At 42.0% G+C, this 20,561-nt stretch overlaps 1 protein-coding gene across 1 annotated transcript; it reads left to right on the forward strand.

Moving 5' to 3' along the window:
• The first annotated feature begins 487 nt into the window (after positions 1-487).
• ERP29 (endoplasmic reticulum protein 29) lies at positions 488-11,965 on the forward strand. Its single transcript, XM_089676919.1, has 3 exons — positions 488-742; positions 5,117-5,255; positions 10,539-11,965. The coding sequence occupies exons 1-3, from the start codon at positions 617-619 to the stop codon at positions 11,039-11,041; spliced, it is 768 nt and encodes a 255-aa protein (XP_089533045.1). The 5' UTR covers positions 488-616; the 3' UTR covers positions 11,042-11,965.
• Positions 11,966-20,561: the final 8,596 nt, after the last annotated feature.

The following is a 20,561-nucleotide window of genomic DNA, read 5'->3' on the forward strand; positions in this document are numbered from 1 at the left end:
AGTCCACCCCCCAGAATCAGCAGATGACCCCTGTAGTAGTCACCATTGTTGTAGATGGGGCAAACATACACATATACAGCAGGTTGCCAATACATGTGTGCTGCAAATGTATCTCTTCTGTATATTAGTCAGCCCCAGGGGCAGACTGACCATTTGGAAACTCGGGCACTGCCCCAGGGCCCGGGGTCAGTAGGGGGCCCCATGTGATGCCCCTGGTACCTTTTTTCATAGGCTTTTTTGAGTTTGGGCAAGGACACAGGGGCCCCATGATCCCCTATTGCCTGGGGGCCCCATGAGTTGTCAGTCCGCCCCTGGACACAGGGGCCCCATGATCCCCTATTGCCTGGGGGCCCCATGCGTTGTCAGTCTGCCCCTGGTCAGCCCTTTCCATATACAGTACATTCACATCAGTCTATCTCACAGTGCTCCTTCTTGATGTCCACAATGTGATTCGTGGAAGGTCAGCCCACTGTACAATGTATGGAGACGGTGACACCAGGGGCCATGGACTGCTCTGGATGGGACCTGGGAGAAGTCACACAGGAAGTATGGTCCCAGGCACACCACGTGACCCCTCCTCTGCTCATCAGCAGCCTTTGATCAGTCTCCAAAAACCATGGCGAGAGGATGCGCTGTGCCGTCCGTGTGTGCAGTGCTGCTGCTGGCTTCCAGCCTCCTGACACCGTGCTCGGCGCTGCACACCAGGGGCTCCCTGTCTCTGGACCAGATCACCTTCTATAAGGTAAGGCCATGCTTCTCCTTCATCCCTCTCCCAGCAGACATGATGGATCCCCCCGTGCAGGCAGGCTGCTGTGTGCTGCTGGCCCTTCTACCACTCGGATTGTGTATTGTACAGAACAATGAGGAGAGGAGAGCAGACAGCCTGGAGCAGCTGTGCATTGCAGCCAATCAGCTTCTAGCTTTTATTTTTAAGGCGCAATTGGAAAAAGCTTCTCCAGATTCTGTCTGTGGCAGTTTTACCGCCCCCCAATAGTGTTCAATGTGCTTCTCTTTTGCAATGTGTTTTTTTCCCATTAGAAATGTGTGTTGATGTACGGCCCCCAGCCCTCCGATGTGGCATTTGTATTCGGTGCTGACAGACTGGTGTCTGTGTTGTAGACGATGATCTGTCTGATACGATGACACTGACCATCATGAATGGGGATATCGAATCCCTGCCTGTACGAGCTGTCAGTGCACGGCGTTCTCACAGCTTAGCAGCAGCCAATAGGAAGCCTTCTGGGCGGCCCAGCCTCCTGTGCTCGGCCAATGACAGGAGCCTACGTGTCCAGCTGCTGTCAGAAGACAGACAGTTGGAAAGGCAATGTGTGATCTGTTGGAATCTAGAACTGTCTGTATAGCAGACTGCTCCCCCCAATCACAGGACGTCACATAGGTCTGCTTTGTAACTGTTCTCCTGACTTGGAGTGTATATGGAGGGAGGTGACAGTGTACAGTGCAGCACACAGCAGCTCATGAATCCCTCCCATGGACAGACACTTCAGCCTCAACACATTTCTGACACTTTTTGTTTACAGTTTAAAATCAGTATTGTTTTTTGCTAGAAAATGTCTAAGGGCTCATGTACATGGGAGACTTCTGAATGATGGAAACTGCTGGAAAACGTAGGTTAAAAACGTCAGTTTAGCCGCATTTGCATACCACGTTTGTGCGTTTGCGTTTAGAATCGTTTTTAAAAGATAACCTCAGGAGACCTTCCCAAATGACCAGAATTCACTGAAAAATTGTGAAATATTAACTATTTCAGACATTTTGAGAGGAATAGAGAGAGCAGAAGCAGAGAGAGCAGTATGTGTTGAGATGCCCTGTCTTTTCTGGTTGTATTCACTATGGATCCCCTCATGAGCAGAATGCGGCACATTCTATAATTTTTTCCTTCATGGGAAACCTGGAACTGACTGCTCTGGTGTACTGGGTCCATTTGAATACATGGAAAATGCTTTGCACGCATTTCTGATGATGAAAAAAGGCTCTGGACAGCATCTGGACATGGAACAGTTAAAATACACTTCTAAATACAAACACATATAAACGCGGTTAACGGCATTTACAAGCGTTTACAAGCATTTGGTGTTTTTTTTTCTGTTTCTTCAATCTGACGTGCAGCCAAAGGCTTGGTACACACTGTAAGAAAATCAAGCGAACGATCATCTGGTTTTTCTCAATATTTCACAGCAAGTCGAAACCAAGGATGGTGCTATTGTGCAAACATTCTCGTATGACAAAGGCTTTTTTTCTTGTTGTTCATTGTTTCTGATTATTGTCTCCCACTATAATGTACAGCGCTGATCAAACCTTTTTGGCGCTATATAAATACTGTATAATATTAATAATTATGCGTAGTCTTTCGTATCCGATATTTCTCATACGAAAACCATACAAAAACAGTACACATTAAACGAAAATCATTAGTTCCGTTCATGTACATTAAACATTTTGGAGCTTGTCCCTGTGGAAATTTTAATTTGGAAAGTCTGAATCAGATGTCAAAAGTTGTGTACACACCATACGAAAATCGAACAATTGTTCCTCATACAGAATTTTTCTTCTGATTTTCATATAATGCATCCCACCTTAAGGTTAGGTTCACATTATTGTGACCTGCATTCTGTGTGTAGGCAGCCGATTCATTTCAGTGGGCTGCCCTACCCATAGAAATGCAGCTAAATAAGTCCCTGACGCTTTTTTTTTTAAATCACGCTGCACCGAGCCACATTTGCTGATGCATGGAGGTGCTACTAAAGTAGAACTCCAGTTACATTTTCTTCTAAACTTTTTTTATAACATTTTTTATAAAACTACTTGTTTTCTCCAGAGGCTCACGTTAAAACTATACATACCCAGTTCTCTGATCCCCTGGAAAACCACGCTCCCTGTCATCCAGCGGTGGACTGTTCCTTCCATCCTCACGTCCGGAGCTGGGCGTGATGACGTCAGGAACAGCCCATTCACAAGTTCACTAGCGTGGGGCAGAAGCGACAGGGACCAGTCTTGCTCTTGGATGATCGGTGGATTATGTATGTGTATCACAGCTTTATGATCACCTAGACAAAAATGAGCATTTAACCCATGCAGTGCAGACACAGCCCCAATGCATGGGAAAATAACATTTTTGTTTGGATTTCTTCTTTAAGAATCAAAGTGGTTGTAAACGTAAACTTTTTTTACCATAATGTATTCCTTGCATTAAAGTAAAAAATGTTTCTGTTAAAGTATCGTCCCCCTCAGCCCTCTCCCTTATAATTACCTGAGTCCTCACTCGATACTGCAGTGGCTCTCTCTCTTCTCCCTACTTTCACAGGCTTTGTTGAGAGCAGCAGGAACAATTGGTTCCCGCTACTGTCAGTCAAGTCTTGTAACGAGGGATTGGCCAAGCCTTGCTGTCTGTGTCAATGGACACAGGCATCGTGGCTCCAAATCAAGTACACAGTTGCTTCCTATGGTGGCATACCAATAAGAGGAGGAGCCAGGAGAGAAGGGGTGGGGGGACCCAAGAAGAAGAGGTTCGGGGCCGCTCTGTACAGTTCCATTTTACAAAGCAAGTATGTATAGTCCTGTTTGTTATTTAAAAAACAAAAATTTAAGTCTTTACAATCACTTTAAAGGCACCCCCATGCATCTGCTAAAGAGCAGCACATTTGCCTACAGGTTGTGAACAAGCACAATTTGAAAGCTTCCCTGACCTACAAAAATGTAAACCTAGCATCTGATAAATTTGCGTTTTCACCCTACTCACAACAAACACGCCAAAGAAGCTTATGTACCCTTTTGGGCGTTGAGCTTTACATATTTCTTTAACCACAAGTGTTGACGCACACAAAAACGTGCAACTGCTAGCCACATTTGGGGTGCCATTAACAAAACAATGGCATCACAAGTGCGACGCATGCGTTTCGCGTGCTCATATTACACTCAGTTGTGAATGCAGCCTTAGTGTCTATTAGGGATGGAGCAGGAAAATTATCACTTATACAAAGTATTTAGTTTTTTTTTTAAACATTCACACATATTAATAGTTACAACAAGCAGATCGCTAAAAATACATTGAAGAAAACTATGCTTTCTTTTTAAAGAGGCCCTGCCACCAACTTACAAAAAATATGAGCAAAAGTGTGTAAAACAATCAAATATTTGAACTACTTAACGCCAGCCATATGCATATATGTGATCAGCAGCTTTCTGATCATGTGGTCGCTGTGACAGCCAATCATGGTGGTCACATGATCGGAAACCCCGCCCCTCCTCCTAGCATATGAAACCCTTTAAAGGGACAGGAAGTTCCGGCATCAAGGGGTTAAATGCTTACAGAGTTTTCTATTCTATAAATGATTTCTTATTTACTGTCAATGTGCCTCTGAAAATAAGATTACTCCAGGAAGAGTTAATTCCCTAGCATAGCCCCCTCCCTGCTTGCATGTCATAACTCTCTCCTCTTCTGTGTGTAATTGCTGTCTGTGCTGACCCAGCTCCTCCTTGGTCTGCCCTCACTTTTTTGTAGCCAGGAGATGAGCAAAGAGGAATACTACAGAGTGTCACTGTATTGACAGCTCTAAGATTGCTGACATCCCATGCAAGATGGTGGTGCCCAGCAGCAGTCTCAAACATTTCGAATATCTACACAAAGGAGGCATTTCCAGGTAAAAAACATGACCAAAATGTGTTATACTGTATACACATGTAATATATACACATAATGTCCTTCTTTCAGAAAAATATCCTTTGCCTATTCGCACTCTGCAATCAGGAGTCTTAGATGTTATATAAATTATGGCACCATAAGGCTAAGCTCACAGTTGCGGGTCTGCATATTCTTTCATTTCTGAGATGCGTTTCTGATGGGGTTTCCTTGCAATTTTCCTGTGCTTCCATTGAAGTCTATAGGGCCAAAAACTCACATTGTCACATCGAAAAAGCAATTGTACTTTTTTCAAGAAGCACAAGAGAAATGTACAAGTGTGAATGCGCTGCATAGAAAATAATGGCAATCCTCTTGTTGTGTATTGTTACACATCAGCCAATGGATGTAAGTTGGAATGGAGATTTACTTATAATTTTTTTTTTGTATAACACATTCTTCATTTCCTTTGTCCCGCAGGTGATTCCAAGATGTAAATTTGTGTTGGTAAAATTTGACACTCAGTATCCTTATGGAGAAAAACATGATGAATTCAAACAATTGGCTGAAAGTTCGTCTTCTAGTAAAGAACTTCTAGTGGCTGATGTTGGGATTTCAGGTAAATATGTGCAATGGTTGAGACACACTAGGTATAATAAGGGGTCAGCTATGTTGGTGGTAAGTCCTTCCAGAACAGTCATCTTTATCAAATTAAAATGTGAATGGATTAGTGAAGACCCTCCTTTATTCTTCAATACATTTCAGTGATTAGGGCCAGATGTTCCTTGTCACAGTACCTGCAGGCATGAAGAATATGAAAATGGATATCTTTAGTGGTCTGGAAGGGAGGATATGGTAGCAATTGTTCACTCTACTAGCCATGTTATGTGAGATGCCATCTATGCATTACCTATAGAACCAACGAGAGTTTCCATTTTTCATTGTGCTTTACAAATGGGCAGCAAAGATATGATTGGGTCTTTCATGGAATGTCATGTTGTATCCATTAGAATTTCAAGATGGTGGGGGTTCTAGATTAAAGAAAAATGATCAACAAAAGTTGGAAAACCATCTTGAATCCCCTAGGGAACCCACACAGCACATGGTCCAATTTAGATCCAAGCAGTGGTTTTCAAATAAAACATGTTCTTTCTGTTTGTGCTGTGCTGTAGCTCCACCCCAAGCTGAAGCCCAATTTATGGAGGAGCTATAGCCAGGACTGAGCTCAGACCCACCCGCCCACCAGCTTTTCTAGGGAAAAGAGACTAGAATAGAAACAATCAGCTGGTATTGTTGCAAAAGACAGCTCACTGGAGATGGGTTCCATCATTAACAAAACCACAAATCTGCAACAACACAGGCTGGCTCCTACTTTTGTCTCTATCCCCATAATAGCTGGTGGGTGATTTTGGGCTCTGTCTTTGTCCTGGTATACAGCAGATGGGTAGAGCATAAGTGGCACATGCTGTGAGCAGTGCTCTATAGTGCATGAGCTGAACATAGTTTATTTGACCCCCCAACCCCTGCAGTGATGGTGCTTGTCTCTGGCAAGAGCTTGGAGCTGGAGATAAGCACCATCAATCAATACCAATTTATTATTTGTCTCCTTGCTAGCTGTGTGGTTTGACAACAGTGGGGGGCACCTTGTCTGTCCATGCAGCTAGCCTTAGACAGCACGTGGAAAGATGGGACAAAATATTTTATTTACTTTGTCTAATGGGGGACAGAAGGGGGACTTCTTTAGGTGGAAATTTTCCATCTTTGCAATTGCACTGACTAATTTGGGGAACCCTGCTGGATCTCCTTTTCTCAAGACTTTGCTTTGCCACAATAAATCAGCAGTCTCACAGTATGTAAAATACTGTCCTTGGCAGATCAGTCATTTAACCACTTCAAGTCCAGACACGTTCACCCCCTTCCTGTCCAGGCCAATTTTCAGCTTTCAGTGCTATCACACTTTGAATGACAATTACCATGTGACAAGCTGTGACCAATCACAGCTCTCACAGTATTTCTCAATTGCTGCAAGAATGCAGCCAGAGAGAAGGAGAAATGATTGCTTTTACAGCCTTTATGGGTGTAAAAGCAATCAGTGTAAAAAAAAAAATAAAAATCTTCATCACTCCCCACAAGTAGTACAGTGTCACTGTGGTCACTATGGTGACACTGTACTGCTAGGGTGACAGTATGTTAAAAAAACCAAACATAAAAAATAAAAAAAAAAGTAAAATAAGAATGTAACAAAAAGTTTTTAAAAATTATAATTTTTGGTTATAAACTAATTTGGGTTATTTTTTTATTTTTTTTTTAATAAAAAGATAGCTGAATACATTTTGGCCAAGATTTATGAAGAAATATTATTTATTTGCAAAATGTTATAAGAAAAACACTTTTTTTTCAAAATGTTTGGATTTTTTTATTTATATAGCAAAAAAATAAAAATCCCAGTGGTGAATAAATACCACCAAAATAAAGCTTTATCTGTCTAAAAAAATGCTAAAAAATTCATATGGGTACAGTGTTGTATGACCGCGCAATTGTCATTCAAAGTGTGATAGCGCTGAAAGCTGAAAATTGGTCTGGACAAGAAGGGGGTGAAAGTGTCTGGACTTGAAGCGGTAAATGACTGATCTGCCAAGGATGGTACTTTATACACTGTGAGACTGCTGATCTATTGTGGCAAAGCAATTGATTGGCCAACCAGTGATCACATGATTGGGACCTCACACAGAGGTCCCATACAGTGATCAATGTTCCGCTGTGTCCAGTGCCGCTTGCTCCCAGGGAGCGTGCACAGGCAGCAAATGCGGGAGGACGTTTATAAACAGCCACCCGCTCCTGCACTGCTCCCGTCCAGCCGTTTATGTACATGGCCAGACAGGAAGTGGTTGTAAACACTTACATATACCCAGTGAAGTGATACATAGAGATTAAACAAATCCTCCCACATACGTTTTACCTGTTTATCTGCAGTCTTCTCTCACCCATTCAAAGTGCTGAATTTATAACGTTTGGCTGAGAGTTCAGAAAAAAAGGGACAGAGAGCTGAAATTACACTCTGCGGAGCTCAGTGAGGAGAGTTCTGAGAAATGATTGGAGGGAAGCGACACACACCCCTCTACACAGAAACACAGCTGAGGTTGTCAATCTGCTGGAGATCCAACCCCTGTCACCATTTTTCTCTTGGTGTCAGGAAAAATTGTCAGATTTGATTCATGCTGATAGCAGAGGAATAAACCAGCAGACAGAATTGACACTTAGTGCTCTTAATTGAAATAAGTACACACTATAGAGGGATATGTTTTGTTCATATTTCATGCCTGAGGTTTACAATCACTTTAACATTCACTGAGTTCTAAATTCTAAAAATGTAGTTTCTCTAGCAAACTTGATAACCACAGTAATTATTATGGAAACATTACTAAAGGTTTGTTTCACGACAGTCAGGGAGAAGAAAGAGAGTTATGTATACTACAGCATCCCTAGCATCCCAGTTACAAGGTCTTCTGCTGTTGATCCTCCACTGGCATGTACTCAGAACTATGAAGTGGCTAAGCACAAAACACTCATTTATATGAGGCAAGGGGTGCCCAGTTTATTTTTTTGAAGGGAAGAAAAGAGAAGCACAGGGACCATATAAACAAGAAATTATTTCCAAAATATGTGGTTGCTTTTTCTCTGAAACTTGAGTGGTTTTTTTTAGTATGGAGAAATTTTAGATGCTGATAATGTATAGTATTATAAATAAATTTAATGTAGTCCTTCTTTAAGGGTCCAATAGTTTTTTTCAGCTTTGTCTAAAAGTGAAAGCCCCCTTTAAATCTTAAAACAGTGTTTAAAAGATAAATATGACTATGCAAACAGAACACTTCTAATGGAAAGAATGAGTTTCCTGCTTATTCTTAAAGTGGAAATTCAATTTTATAGATTAAGAACAGAGATTAAAACTGTAAATATATGACTATGCAGAAAGGAAAAAAAATCTATTATGCCATCTGTGTACAAAATAAAATCTGCTATCCGGCATGTGACTGTGGATTTACCTTTGTACCTACACAAAGGTCATGTGCTTCCTTTTTATAACTTTTGAGTTAACTTTAGCAGCTGTAACCAAATTCCATTAGCCTCAAGACACGTGAAACATTTAAATTATTAATGACATTCAACTGAACAAATCTTAGCATTACATTGGCTCTAACTATATGATCATATGTCACATTTGTGATTAGACAGCAGTCCTCTGAGTGAATGTGTTTATTGGTGTGAAGGGTAGATTTCATGGTTAGATGAACAAACACAATCATATTTTGGAGTTTTCTCCTTTTCTAATCTAGGATAAGATGCTTTAAATTGCTTTCAGGATATTGGAACAAAATGTGACAGATTATCAGCTTCCATCTCAGTGGGTTAAAGTGATAAAGAAACAGTGGCTAAATAATTAAACTTTTATTTGTTAATCCACACAAGACCAACCATAGCAGTCAGTAACAACCATTCTAAAGCAATATCCAGCATCATCAGCAGTATGTACAAGGAACAACAGCTCCAGTCTATGACCAGCAGTGTTTGTAGGTACCGATAGCCTTTGCAAGCAGTAGTCCAAAGGCCAGAAAAGCAGTGCAGCAATAAAAAAAGAAAACTTTACAGTATTACTATTCTAAAATGTTCAAAGTCCACCAATAGCTATTATAAGTACTAAAAAGTGTACAGCCCTGCATACCAGGTATAGCAAGTGCAAACCATCATTCTGCTCCACCGCAAACCTATTTCTGTCTCTGATTTGCTGATGCTGCATTGCTGTTCTGCTCTTAGGGCTTGTGCCTGGAAACATTCCTGTACTCACGTGCAATACAAAAGTGTTGCGCTACCAAATCATCCGAAAGTGCTAGTAAAAACAAAAAACTTAGATTACAATGAAAGATACACTACATTGCTAAAAGTATTGGGGAGCCTGCTTTTACATGCACATGAACTTTGTTTCTCAGCTGTCAGTGATCTCATGACTCTGGACAATCCAGTTTTTACCCTGTTGCAGACACATTTCTTGTATGGCAGTTTCTTGTAACATGTGACCCTCTATGTAGCTTGCAGCATATTGTAACTGTTTTTGGTCAATAAACACAATAGAAAGTAAAAGAAAATGAATAGAAACACTGCTGTTACACGCACATGAACTTTAATGGCATCCCAGTCCTAGTCCGTAGGGTTCAATATTGAATTGGTCCACCCTTTGCAGCTATAACAGCTTCAACTCTTCTGGGAAGGCTGTCCACAAGGATTAGGAGTGTATCTCTGGGAATGTTTAACCATTCCTCCAGAAGCGCATTTATGAGGTCACGCACTGATGTTGGTTGAGAAGGCCTGGCTCGCAGTCTCTGCTTTAATTTCTCCCAAAGGTGTTCTGTCTGGTTGAGGGCAGTCCAATCAAGTTCCTTCACCCCAAACTCGCTCATCCATGTCTTTTTTAAATTTGGAGCACTCAGAATCTAATGTAGCTGTGCATGGTAGCCAATCAGCTTGTTCAATTAAGCTTTGACAATAAATCCTGGAAGCTGATTAGTTGCTATGCAGAGCTGCACCAGATTTTGTATGCTTCAATTTTAGTAAATCAACCTCTTGAGGTCTAGGGGGTTAGGTTACGTGTAAGTGATGCTTTAGTATTTAGGTAGCCATATAGTGTGTTTTAGGCAATCTACCTATAAATTAGATTATTTTATTTAATTGGATGTTCAAAGCTATAATTTGATGCAACACATTACTATAGTATATGGGCATCAATAAGAAATTTAGTTGCATTTGGTAACTGCTCTGTACTATGCTGTGTATGAAATTGTTACATAAAATATCATTAAGAATCTTTTTTTTTTTTTGCTTGAATTGTGGTTTTCCTATTATTTTACAGATTATGGAGATAAGCTAAACATGGAGCTAGGGGATAAATACAAGCTGGATAAAGAAAACTACCCTTATTTCTACCTTTTTAAGGATGGCAAAATTGACAATCCTACACCCTACACCGGAGTGGTCAAGGCTAGTGCCATCCAGCATTGGTTGAAGACCTATGGGGTATACTTAGGGATGCCAGGATGCCTTGAGGAATATGATAAACTGGCAGGAGAATTCATCAAGTCATCCAGTATTGAAGAGAGAAGTGAATTGCTAAAGAAAGGTCAGGCAATGCTGGCAGATGTTGGAGAAGTGGAAAAAAAGTCTGCAGAGCAATATCTCAAGATCATGAGTAAAATCATTGATCAGGGGGAGGACTTTGCCAGCAGCGAGTTTGAGCGTATTACGAAACTGATTGAGAAGAACAAAATGAGTGAATCCAAGAAGGAGGATCTCCAGAAAAGACTTAACATTATTAGTAGCTTCCAGATAAAAAGTCAAGAGAAGGAGGAACTTTGATCGCAGACTCATGTAATATACTTCCATCCAAACAGTATTCTTCAGTGTGACCTGGCATTGTACAAGCATCAGAGACTACCAACATTGTACTCCAAATAGAAGCTGCCTCTGTCTCAGTATTTAACAAAGTTATAAATGTGTAAAACTATACCACTTGTACTCAACATTTTCTTCCTAATCTTCTATCCTATAGTCAGCAGGGGTTTGGTTTGGAATACCAAAGATGACGTTGCTCTGTAACCCAGAAAAGTCCATTTTCTGTCTCAATAAGTTTTTAATAAAGGTTTGCAAAGTTTCAGCAGTGTGAAAACATACAACTGTCATAGCAGATAAACCGTTTATTGCCAAGGCTGAGGACATACCGCCAATGACTCCTTGTAAGCTTTACTCAGATGTGCAAATTTTACAGAAACCTGAAACTATACTAGCTGAGCTTGGATAGAAAATGGTCTTTTCAGTACAGTATTGGAGGAATAAAACCAATGTGGGGGAATCAGCCATGTGATAAAAAATAAGACAGTGCCTAGCTTTTCCTATAAGCTCCCCGGTGGATCAGTAATAATTAACACATAAAGTGAGGGTTAAAGAGAGGAGGATGAAAATATAACAAGGATAACATTTTGAAAATAGTAAAAAAAAAGAGAGAAAAGAATTGGGTGGGGAAAGGATCAGATAATAGATTTTGGTGGTGGAATATCGAAGGTTGGTATCCATGGATGACCTGTGGGTGAATCCATGCCAGCTTCCAGCACAATACAGGCCAGTTATGAGGGTAGTCCTTGAAAATTGCATTTTGTAATGGTCCTTGCATATCCTAGTGCTGATTTCCAAGCAAGAGTATCACAGATTGTGCACTTATCTATAAATGTGAGAACTGTTAGTCTTTGTGATTTGTCTGTAATATTATAATTCAGTATCAATGTCTACCAGTGGTCTGTGTTTTTATATTTCGCAGGCAGCATGCTTTTTGGGTTCTAATGCAGATAGTAAAGTCAAGATTAAGATGACAAATATGAAGTTTGCACCTTTAAAATCAAGTCAGGCATGAGCACTACAGTTATTTTTTCAGTTTTTTTAATCTGATCCCATGAGAAGGTGCAACATTCACACTTCATTTCTATACATTGTTGCAAGCAGTGGTCCACACTAAGTACTGAACCGTACACTGCTACAGTGGTGTATCATGGCTCATACTAATCTCTGCACAAGGCACAGATAAGATATCATCAATTCACATGTACCATGGTATCACATCCTTTAAATTACATACTCTCTACCATCCTCCATATTTTATCTTCAGCAACCAGTTATTTGACCAGACTAAGCTGAATGGAGCCAACCTTAATTAGGACCATAGCCAGGAGATGTTTTTTCAGTTTTAGTTGAATATCATTATAGTATGGTTTTTCAGATGTAAAACATTTACAACCTCTCATCATTTACTGTTAGCTCAAAGGTCCAATTTTTTTTAATTCATTTGCAAAGGCAGGTCAACACTAAGAGCAAAACCCACAGCCGTGGCATATAAACACACCATCCCACATATGTAAACAGAAGTGAATTCTGTCACACTTGTTGAGCAAGACTCTTATAGATGGATACCACTTGTGTCTTGGCACACATGTGGAGTCTATGAGGCGGCTATAAATTTTTGGATTTTTTTTTTGTTATAGCAAGGTGACTGAGGCCCACAGTAAGAAATATATAAAATATTTCATACATTGCAGTCCCTCTGGCTAAGACCTTTATAAAGAGCATTTGTTAATCTTTGCTTGTAAATGCTAGTCTAAAGAGCACTTTACAAAGCATTTCAAAAGCTTTAAGCACCCTCCAGCTCCATACTGAGAATGACAAATACAGGTCCATCTATTTGAGTGCTGGCTGTATCTTTAAACACATTTTTATAAGTCTTCAGTATGTAACTTACATAACCAATAGTTGAAGCCAAATCTAATAACTAATTGTAAGGCATTGCTTGTTGTTACTAATGCTTATTCAGGTCCAGTTCACACTAGTGTTGGCCATGAGGCCCAAGTTTGCACTGGCACAGCAGCCCATTCACTTGAATGGGCTGCTGTGACCACGTTTCCACAGACAGACTGCATGGACTTTTTGACCATGTGGTTTTCGTGCAGTTCCTGCACATGCGATCGCACCACAATCTCGCTGTGGAAAGAGATGCGTAGGGGTGCAATTCAGAATTAATGGCACCCTCCTGTGTTTTGCAAGAGAAACGCAATGTGGGTGCTGGTGCGGTTGCCACCATCTTTCATGTGATGTCTGCAGTCCCAGCTGTCACTCAGTTGACACTCTATGACATTCGTCGTCGCACCTCCCCTGGCAGCTACAAATAAATTAGGGAAACAGAAAACACTACAATTAAACCATTTAAATACTTGATTTTTCTGTGCTTCTACATGCAAAAGTTGTTAACAGAGTCTCTTTTAAAAAAGGACTTTCCTTTGCTCTCGATAACTGAATGAAGCAGTAGGGAAGCGAAAGAAAGATAAGTATAATCTGCCATGGAGGAGGGAATTAAACTTAACCTGTTGCTTTGCTTTCCACAGACAAAGCCCAGATTCACTTTCCGTTAGATTCAATTTCCTAACAACAGAGAGCAACTAAAAACATAACATTATTGGTAATTCCATTTTCTTCTTCAATAAAGCTGGATGTGAGCTATTTTTGTCTTGCTGCTATGTGTGCCATTTACAGAATCTTGCAGTCTGGTAATATGGGATTTTTCAGGTTAGGGGATGGTTATTGGAGATCATCTGATGGTCAGCTGCCTCTGGAAGTGTTACATACAACACGGACATGAGCCATAGAAACCCTTACATCCCCTCTTTTCAGGTTTCATTATGAAGAGTGCTCCTAAAGTGTATGATCTGTTTGAAGGATTTGTCAAGCACAATGAAAAGTACCAGAGTAGACATGTCCCTGCTTATATTGTATGTTTTCTGTTGGACTCACCAAAATATCCAAGCACATAAGTACATTTTAGTATATTTCTCATTAAGTTCAGCATCGCATAGTAGGCTTCTCTGGATCTCATTCAGAGACAGGGCTTGGCAGTCTACAGAATCCCATGTACACCTAGCCTGAAAGCATATCTTGGTAAAATGTTTTTTTGTTGGTTTTGGATAGAGTGGGAGAAATTTACACTCGCTGTCAAGTTTTTACTACTGACTGTGTCTCATTACGGAGATCTACCACTCAATTTCAATGGTGACTATTGTCACCAAGAAAGAAAGTGAGGGGAAATTCAAAACTTTACAGAACAAGCAGTAAAAGGAAATCTTCCAATGGAGGCAAATGTTCTGGGGACAACTGTCCAAGATGGGAATTCCCTTCAGTTTGAGAGGTTTTCTGCTGTGTTTCCAAGACAGAAAGCAAATGAAATGTTCTCATTGGTAAATAGATAAGAAAAATATCATGTAGTGGGTTTTACCGTATTTTTCGCTCCATAATACGCACCTGACCATAAGACGCGCCTAGGTTTTAGAGGAGAAAAACAAGAAAAAAAATATTCTGAACCAATGGACTGCAGACATAGTACAGGGGATGACCAGAGACTGCGGATGTACTGCAGGAGATGACCAGAGACTGCGGACATAGTACAGGGGATGACCAGACACTGCGGACACAGTACAGAGGATGACCAGACACTGCGGGCACAGTACAGGGGATGACCAGAGACTGCGGGCACAGTACAGGGGATGACCAGAGACTGCGGACATAGTACAGGGGATGATCAGAGACTGCGAACACAGCACAGGGGATGACCAGAGACTGCGGAAATCGTACAGGGGATGACCAGAGACTGCGGACACAGCACAGGGGATGATCAGAGACTGCGGAGACAGCACAACGGATGACCTGAGACTGCGGAGACAGCACAAGGGATGACCTGAGACTGCGGACACAGTACAGGGGATGACCAGAGGCTGCGGACACAGCACAGGGGATGATCAGAGACTGCGGACACAGCACAGGGGATGACCAGAGACTGTGGACACAGTACAGGGGATGACCAGAGGCTGCGGACACAGCACAGGGGATGACCAGAGACTGCGGACACAGTACAGAGGATGACCAGAGTGTCAAGGCTTCCTTTCCTCAGGGCTGTGCTGCTCCATGTGCTGGCATCCATCTTAGGTGTCTGCGAAGCATTGTGGGATCCTTTATGCTTTCAGTCCTCTGCGGCTCCTCCCCCAGGAGGTGGCATCTTATCACATATAAGTCTGCTGTTTGTAGCTGTCCATTGCATTCGTGTCCTGGCTCTTGCACAGCAACAAGCTCCTGTTTAGCTACTCTTTGCTTTCCTGGATACCGACTTGGCTTTGGCTAAGACTCCTTCTGGCTTCTGACCCTGGCTCTGGCGACCATTCTTCCTGGCTCCTGATCCCAGCTCTGGTGACGATTCTTCCTGGCTCCTGATCCCGGCTCTGGTGACGATTCTTCCTGGCTCTTGATCCCGGCTTTGGCTACGATTTCTGCTGTTGGACTTGCATAGACTCTTGTCTTATTTTTATATTAATAAACCTACCTTTAATTGCACCTCCTTGTGTGTCTGGCTCCTCGCTCCCTGACACTGAGACTGCGGACACAGTACAGGGGATGACCAGAGACTGCGGACACAGTACAGGGGATGACCAGAGACTGCGGACACTGTACAGGGGATGACCAGAGACTGCGGACACAGTACAGGGGATGACCAGAGACTGCGGACACAGTACAGGAGATGACCAGAGACTGCGGACACAGTACAGGGGATGACCAGAGACTGCGTACACAGTACAGGTGATGACCAGAGACTGCGGACACAGTACAGGGGATGACAAGAGACTGTAGACAGTACAGGGGATGACCAAGAGACTGCGGACCTTTGGGGAGGGAGGGGGAGCGGGTACCTGAATTTGACAGGAACCCGCTCCCACTTCAGCGGAGTTGTCCTCCCTTTAGTGTGGGCACCCGACTGTGACAGCTGGGAGCCCACTGTGCTTTATGAATGGCCCGGCATCTTCTGGGACCTGTCATGTGTCCCAGAAGATGCCGGACCATTCATAAAGCAAAGCTCTTCTCACGCATGCGCAGTGGGCACCCGGCAGTCACAGCCAGGTGCCCACACTAAAGATGCCGGCGCAGGAAGACTGTACAGTGCTGGACCGAGGAACAGGTAAGGTCCCACTGCACAGAAGAGCTGAGCAGCCGGCCAGGTATTCTGACATAGCCGCGGCTGCAGAAATATCGGACCAGCTGCTCCATATTCGCTCCATAAGACGCACTGACATTTCCCCCCCTTTTTTGGGGGGAAAAAAGTGCGTCTTATGGAGTGAAAAATACGGTAATCCTTCTATACTTTATCCAAAACTAAGAAATAATTTTCTAACTGTATTTGTGATATAAAAATTTGGATGGCCCACAGTTTCCTTCAATTAAACTGTGACAAGACTGAAGTCATGTTTTGCATGAATTGGGCATAAAATGTGCTCTGAACGTCATCTAAGTCACAACTATAGAAGAACACAGTCTGCTGAACATAATACTACACAAACATTAGATGTTGCCATGGTTTAATTGCACATAACATGTAAACATTCACAGTGCAGGGAGGAAAAAGTTTGTGAGGCCCTAGCTTAATGAGCTAATTGGAGCCAGGAGTGAGCCAACCTTGACTCCAATCAGTGTGATGATATTGGATGTGTTGCTGGCAGCTGTCCTGCCCTTAAAAAACACACACCTGGTTTGGGTTTACTGGTTTCAAGAAGCACTGTCTGATGTGAACCATGCCTCACAGAAAAGAGCTCTCAGAAGACCTACGATCAAGAATTGTTGACTTGCATGAAGCTGGAAAGGGTTACAAAAGTATCTCCAAAAGCCTTGATGTTCGTGTGTCCACGGTAAGACAGACTGTCTACAAATGGAGAAAGTTTAGCACTGTTGCTACTCTCCCTAGGCGTGGTCGTCCTGTAAAAATGACTGCAAGAGCACAGCGCAGAATGCTGCATGAGGTAAAGAAGAATCCCAGAGTGTCAGCTAAAGACCTACAGAAATCTCTGGCACATGCTAACATTTTTGTTGACACATCTACAATAAGGAAAACATTAGACAAGAATGGAGTACAAGGGAGGACACCACGGAGGAAGCCATTGCTGTCCAAAAAGAATATTGCAACACGTTTGAAGTTTGCAAAAGAGCACCTGGATGTTCCACAGCACTACTGGCAAAATATACTGTGGACAGATGAAACCAAGATTGAGTTGTTTGGGAAAAACACACAACACTATGTGTGGAGAAAAAAAGGCACAGCACACCAACATCAAAACCTCATCCCCACTGTAAAACATGGAGGAGGGAGCATCATGGTTCGGGGCTGCTTTGCTGCTTCAGGGCCTGGACGGATTGTTGTCATTGATGGGAAAATGAATTTCAGAGTTTATCAAGACATTTTGCAGGAAAACGTACGACCATCTGTCCGCCAACTGAAGCTCCGCAGAGGATGGGTGATGCAACAGGACAATGACCCAAAGCATACAAGTAATTCAACAAAACAATGGCTGCAACAGCACAGAATATGCCTTCTGGAGTGGCCCAGTCAGAGTCCTGACCTCAACCCGATTGAAATCCTGTGGCATGACCTTAAGAGAGCGATTCACACCAGACATCCCAAGAATATTGCAACACTGAAACAGTTTTGTGAAGAGGAGTGGTCCAAAATTACTCCAGATCGTTGTGCAGGTCTGATCTTCAACTACAGGAAACGCTTGGTTGAGGTTATTGCTGCCAAAGGAGGGTCAACCAGTTATTAAGTCCAAAGGTTCACATACTTTTTCCTCCCTGCACTGTGAATGTTTACATGTTATGTGCAATTAAACCATGGCAACATCTAATGTTTGTGTAGTATTATGTTCAGCAGACTGTGTTCTTCTATTGTTGTGACTTAGATGACATTCAGAGCACATTTTATGCCCAATTCATGCAAAACTCCACGTAATCCCAAGGGGTTCACAGACTTTTTCTTGCAACTGTATAGATGGCACTGTACTTTTGCTTCAGTCTAAATTGAAACATCTAAGTGTGATATCTGATGCTAGTTTAACCTTTGATCCACATGTACAAAATGTTGTCAGAACATATTTTTTCCACTTGAGAAACATTGCTCAGCTGCGTCCTATGCTATCATACACTGTAGCTGAAAAGCTGACCCATACATTTATGTTCTCCTGACTTGACTACTGCAATACCCTAGTGGCTGGTGTACCTAAATCCACTATTAATCGACTACAAAATTCTGCAGCCGGACTCTTCACTAGGTTTGGTACAAGTGACCATATTAACCCTGTCCTGGAGGCCTTGCATTGGCTACCCATAAGGTTTCACATAGACCTTAAGATCCTCTTGCTCACCTATAGGGCTCTTCATGGCTTGGCACCCCATTATGTGTCTGAACTTTTATCAACTTACCTCCCTCCCATCAGAGTCATCTTCTCTAAACTAATTCACATCAAATCTAAAAGCTTTTTTTCTTTAGACAAGCTTTCACTTAATTGTCCATTTTTTTCCTTTGTCTTATCCTGTGTATTTCTTGTGCTTTCCTCCTAAAGCGCTTTCAGAAGCTACCTTTAAAAGGCAATATAAAAAATAATACATACACTTTAAAATGTCAGTCTGCCAGGCAGGGGCGGACTGACCATTGGGGAACTCGGGCACTGCACGAGGGCCCAGAGTCAGTAGGGGACCCCATGAGATGTCCCTGGTACCTTTCATAGGCTTATTGGGTGTGGTTTTAGTGTGTTTGGGCGAGGACACAGGGGCCCCATGATCCTCTATTACTGGGGGCCCTATGAGTTGTCAGTCCGCCCCTGCTGCCAGGTATCATGTTGCAGTATCTCTGGTGACATCCAGCAGAAACACTGGTAAAATCACAACACCTACTGATAACCACACAGACTGCCACCTCCTCCATCACCTTCTTGCCAACTGTAGCAATATATACCAAGCAGTGGACACTGCATATCAAGGTACAAAATATATTGTCTTTCACCTTTGCCTTTATATCAATAGGGTTTAGGCCGTGTTCACATTGCTGCACTGCGGTATGGATACAGTGCAACTGTATGCTCATTTTATATGTGGTTTTAGGTGTGATCCCATTGACTTCTATTTTCTGAAAAAGCATCAAAGATGCAGCATGCAGGACGTTTTCAGTAGCCTCCCTAGCAGTCTGATTATGTCAGTATTTCTGTGCTCAAAGCGGTACTTTTTTTGCATGGAAATAGGTATTTTTTTTATTGTAGGCCTGTAATTTTTAGGAATAACTCACTGAAATCTGTCCGAACAAGAGTCTAGTAAACATCCCCGGTATGTTAAAATTTGAAAATCAAAATAATAAGATATAATTTAATAAATAATCATAAAAAATAATAATATAATAATGAATGTAATTCAATAATATAATCAAACCAAAAACACTGAAATTTGAAATATAGCGCAAAGTTCGCACATCACTGAGCAAAGTTGCAAAATCGTTTTCAGTGTCTGATGACGAATTTCCCCACGAATCATTATCACTCAATTCTGCAAGTGGTTCTGATTTACTATCGCTGTTCTCTAGCTGGTCTAAAACCGCTTTTGACCTAAAGAGACGCTTTTTGGATGCCATGGACATTTCTCAGTTTCCAGGCAGAAAGAACAGTAAAAATGCAGGCAGGGCATAGGACAAAGCACTCGGGACAAAATGTATGTGAAATGCTTTGATACAGTAATGTTATACTATGTGATTTTAGTGTATTTAGTGAATGTCACTTTTTCACATTTTTAAATTTTCCGCCGTTCCTTCCCCTTACGTCCCGACGCTCGCAGGGGATGGAACCCAGCAGACAGATGCCAGCATTGGCTGGAGGACATTGCAAGGGACACTGCAGGAGTGTGGGAGCGCAGGACAAGGTAAGTAAAGAAGAGATCCCGTAGCAACGCTGCAGTGTATTCTGAGTGTAGCTCGGGGTTACCGCTTGTGGTGCTGAAACTTTATCCCGAGCTACACTCGGGAATACCTCTAGGGAGGTTAAAATACACAGTCTTAGGCCTGCTTCACACCAATGCATTTTGAGTTTTGTCTGTTTTGCAGTGCTTTTTGCAGTACATTGTTGCATTTTTTAATGCATGTTTTTGCCATGTATTTACCATGTTTTGTGGGTTTTTTCAGCTTTTTTTTGTTAAAGGGGAAATGTTTTTGTTGCTGGGCAAAAAAAAAAAACAATGCAAAACGTGGCAAAAACACCTAACATGCATTTCAGCAGTGTGTCCATTGAACTCTATTGTACCCAAAACACTGCTTTTTGCTTTTAAAAAAGGTCCCTGACCCTTTCCAAAAACACAGCAGCTCAAAAAACATGTTAAATGGACTATAGTGAGTTTCTGCAAAAAGCACTAAAAAACGCTTTGGTGTTAACCAGGCCTAACAGAAGACAATGGGATTGCATCCAAAACCGTGGGTTAAATGCACATACAATCATGC

The sequence above is a fragment of the Staurois parvus genome, unplaced genomic scaffold (genome assembly GCF_062004578.1).
Source record: "Staurois parvus isolate SC_StPar_1 unplaced genomic scaffold, SC_StPar_1.0 ptg000014l, whole genome shotgun sequence".
NCBI lineage: Eukaryota > Metazoa > Chordata > Amphibia > Anura > Ranidae > Staurois > Staurois parvus.

Coding starts and splice junctions, on each gene's coding strand:
- ERP29 (XM_089676919.1), top strand. CDS start 617: ATGGCGAGAGGATGCGCTGTGCCGTCCGTGTGTGCAGTGCTGCTGCTG. Junction 743..5,116: donor ACCAGATCACCTTCTATAAG/GTAAGGCCATGC, acceptor TTTGTCCCGCAG/GTGATTCCAAGATGTAAATT. Junction 5,256..10,538: donor GGCTGATGTTGGGATTTCAG/GTAAATATGTGC, acceptor ATTATTTTACAG/ATTATGGAGATAAGCTAAAC.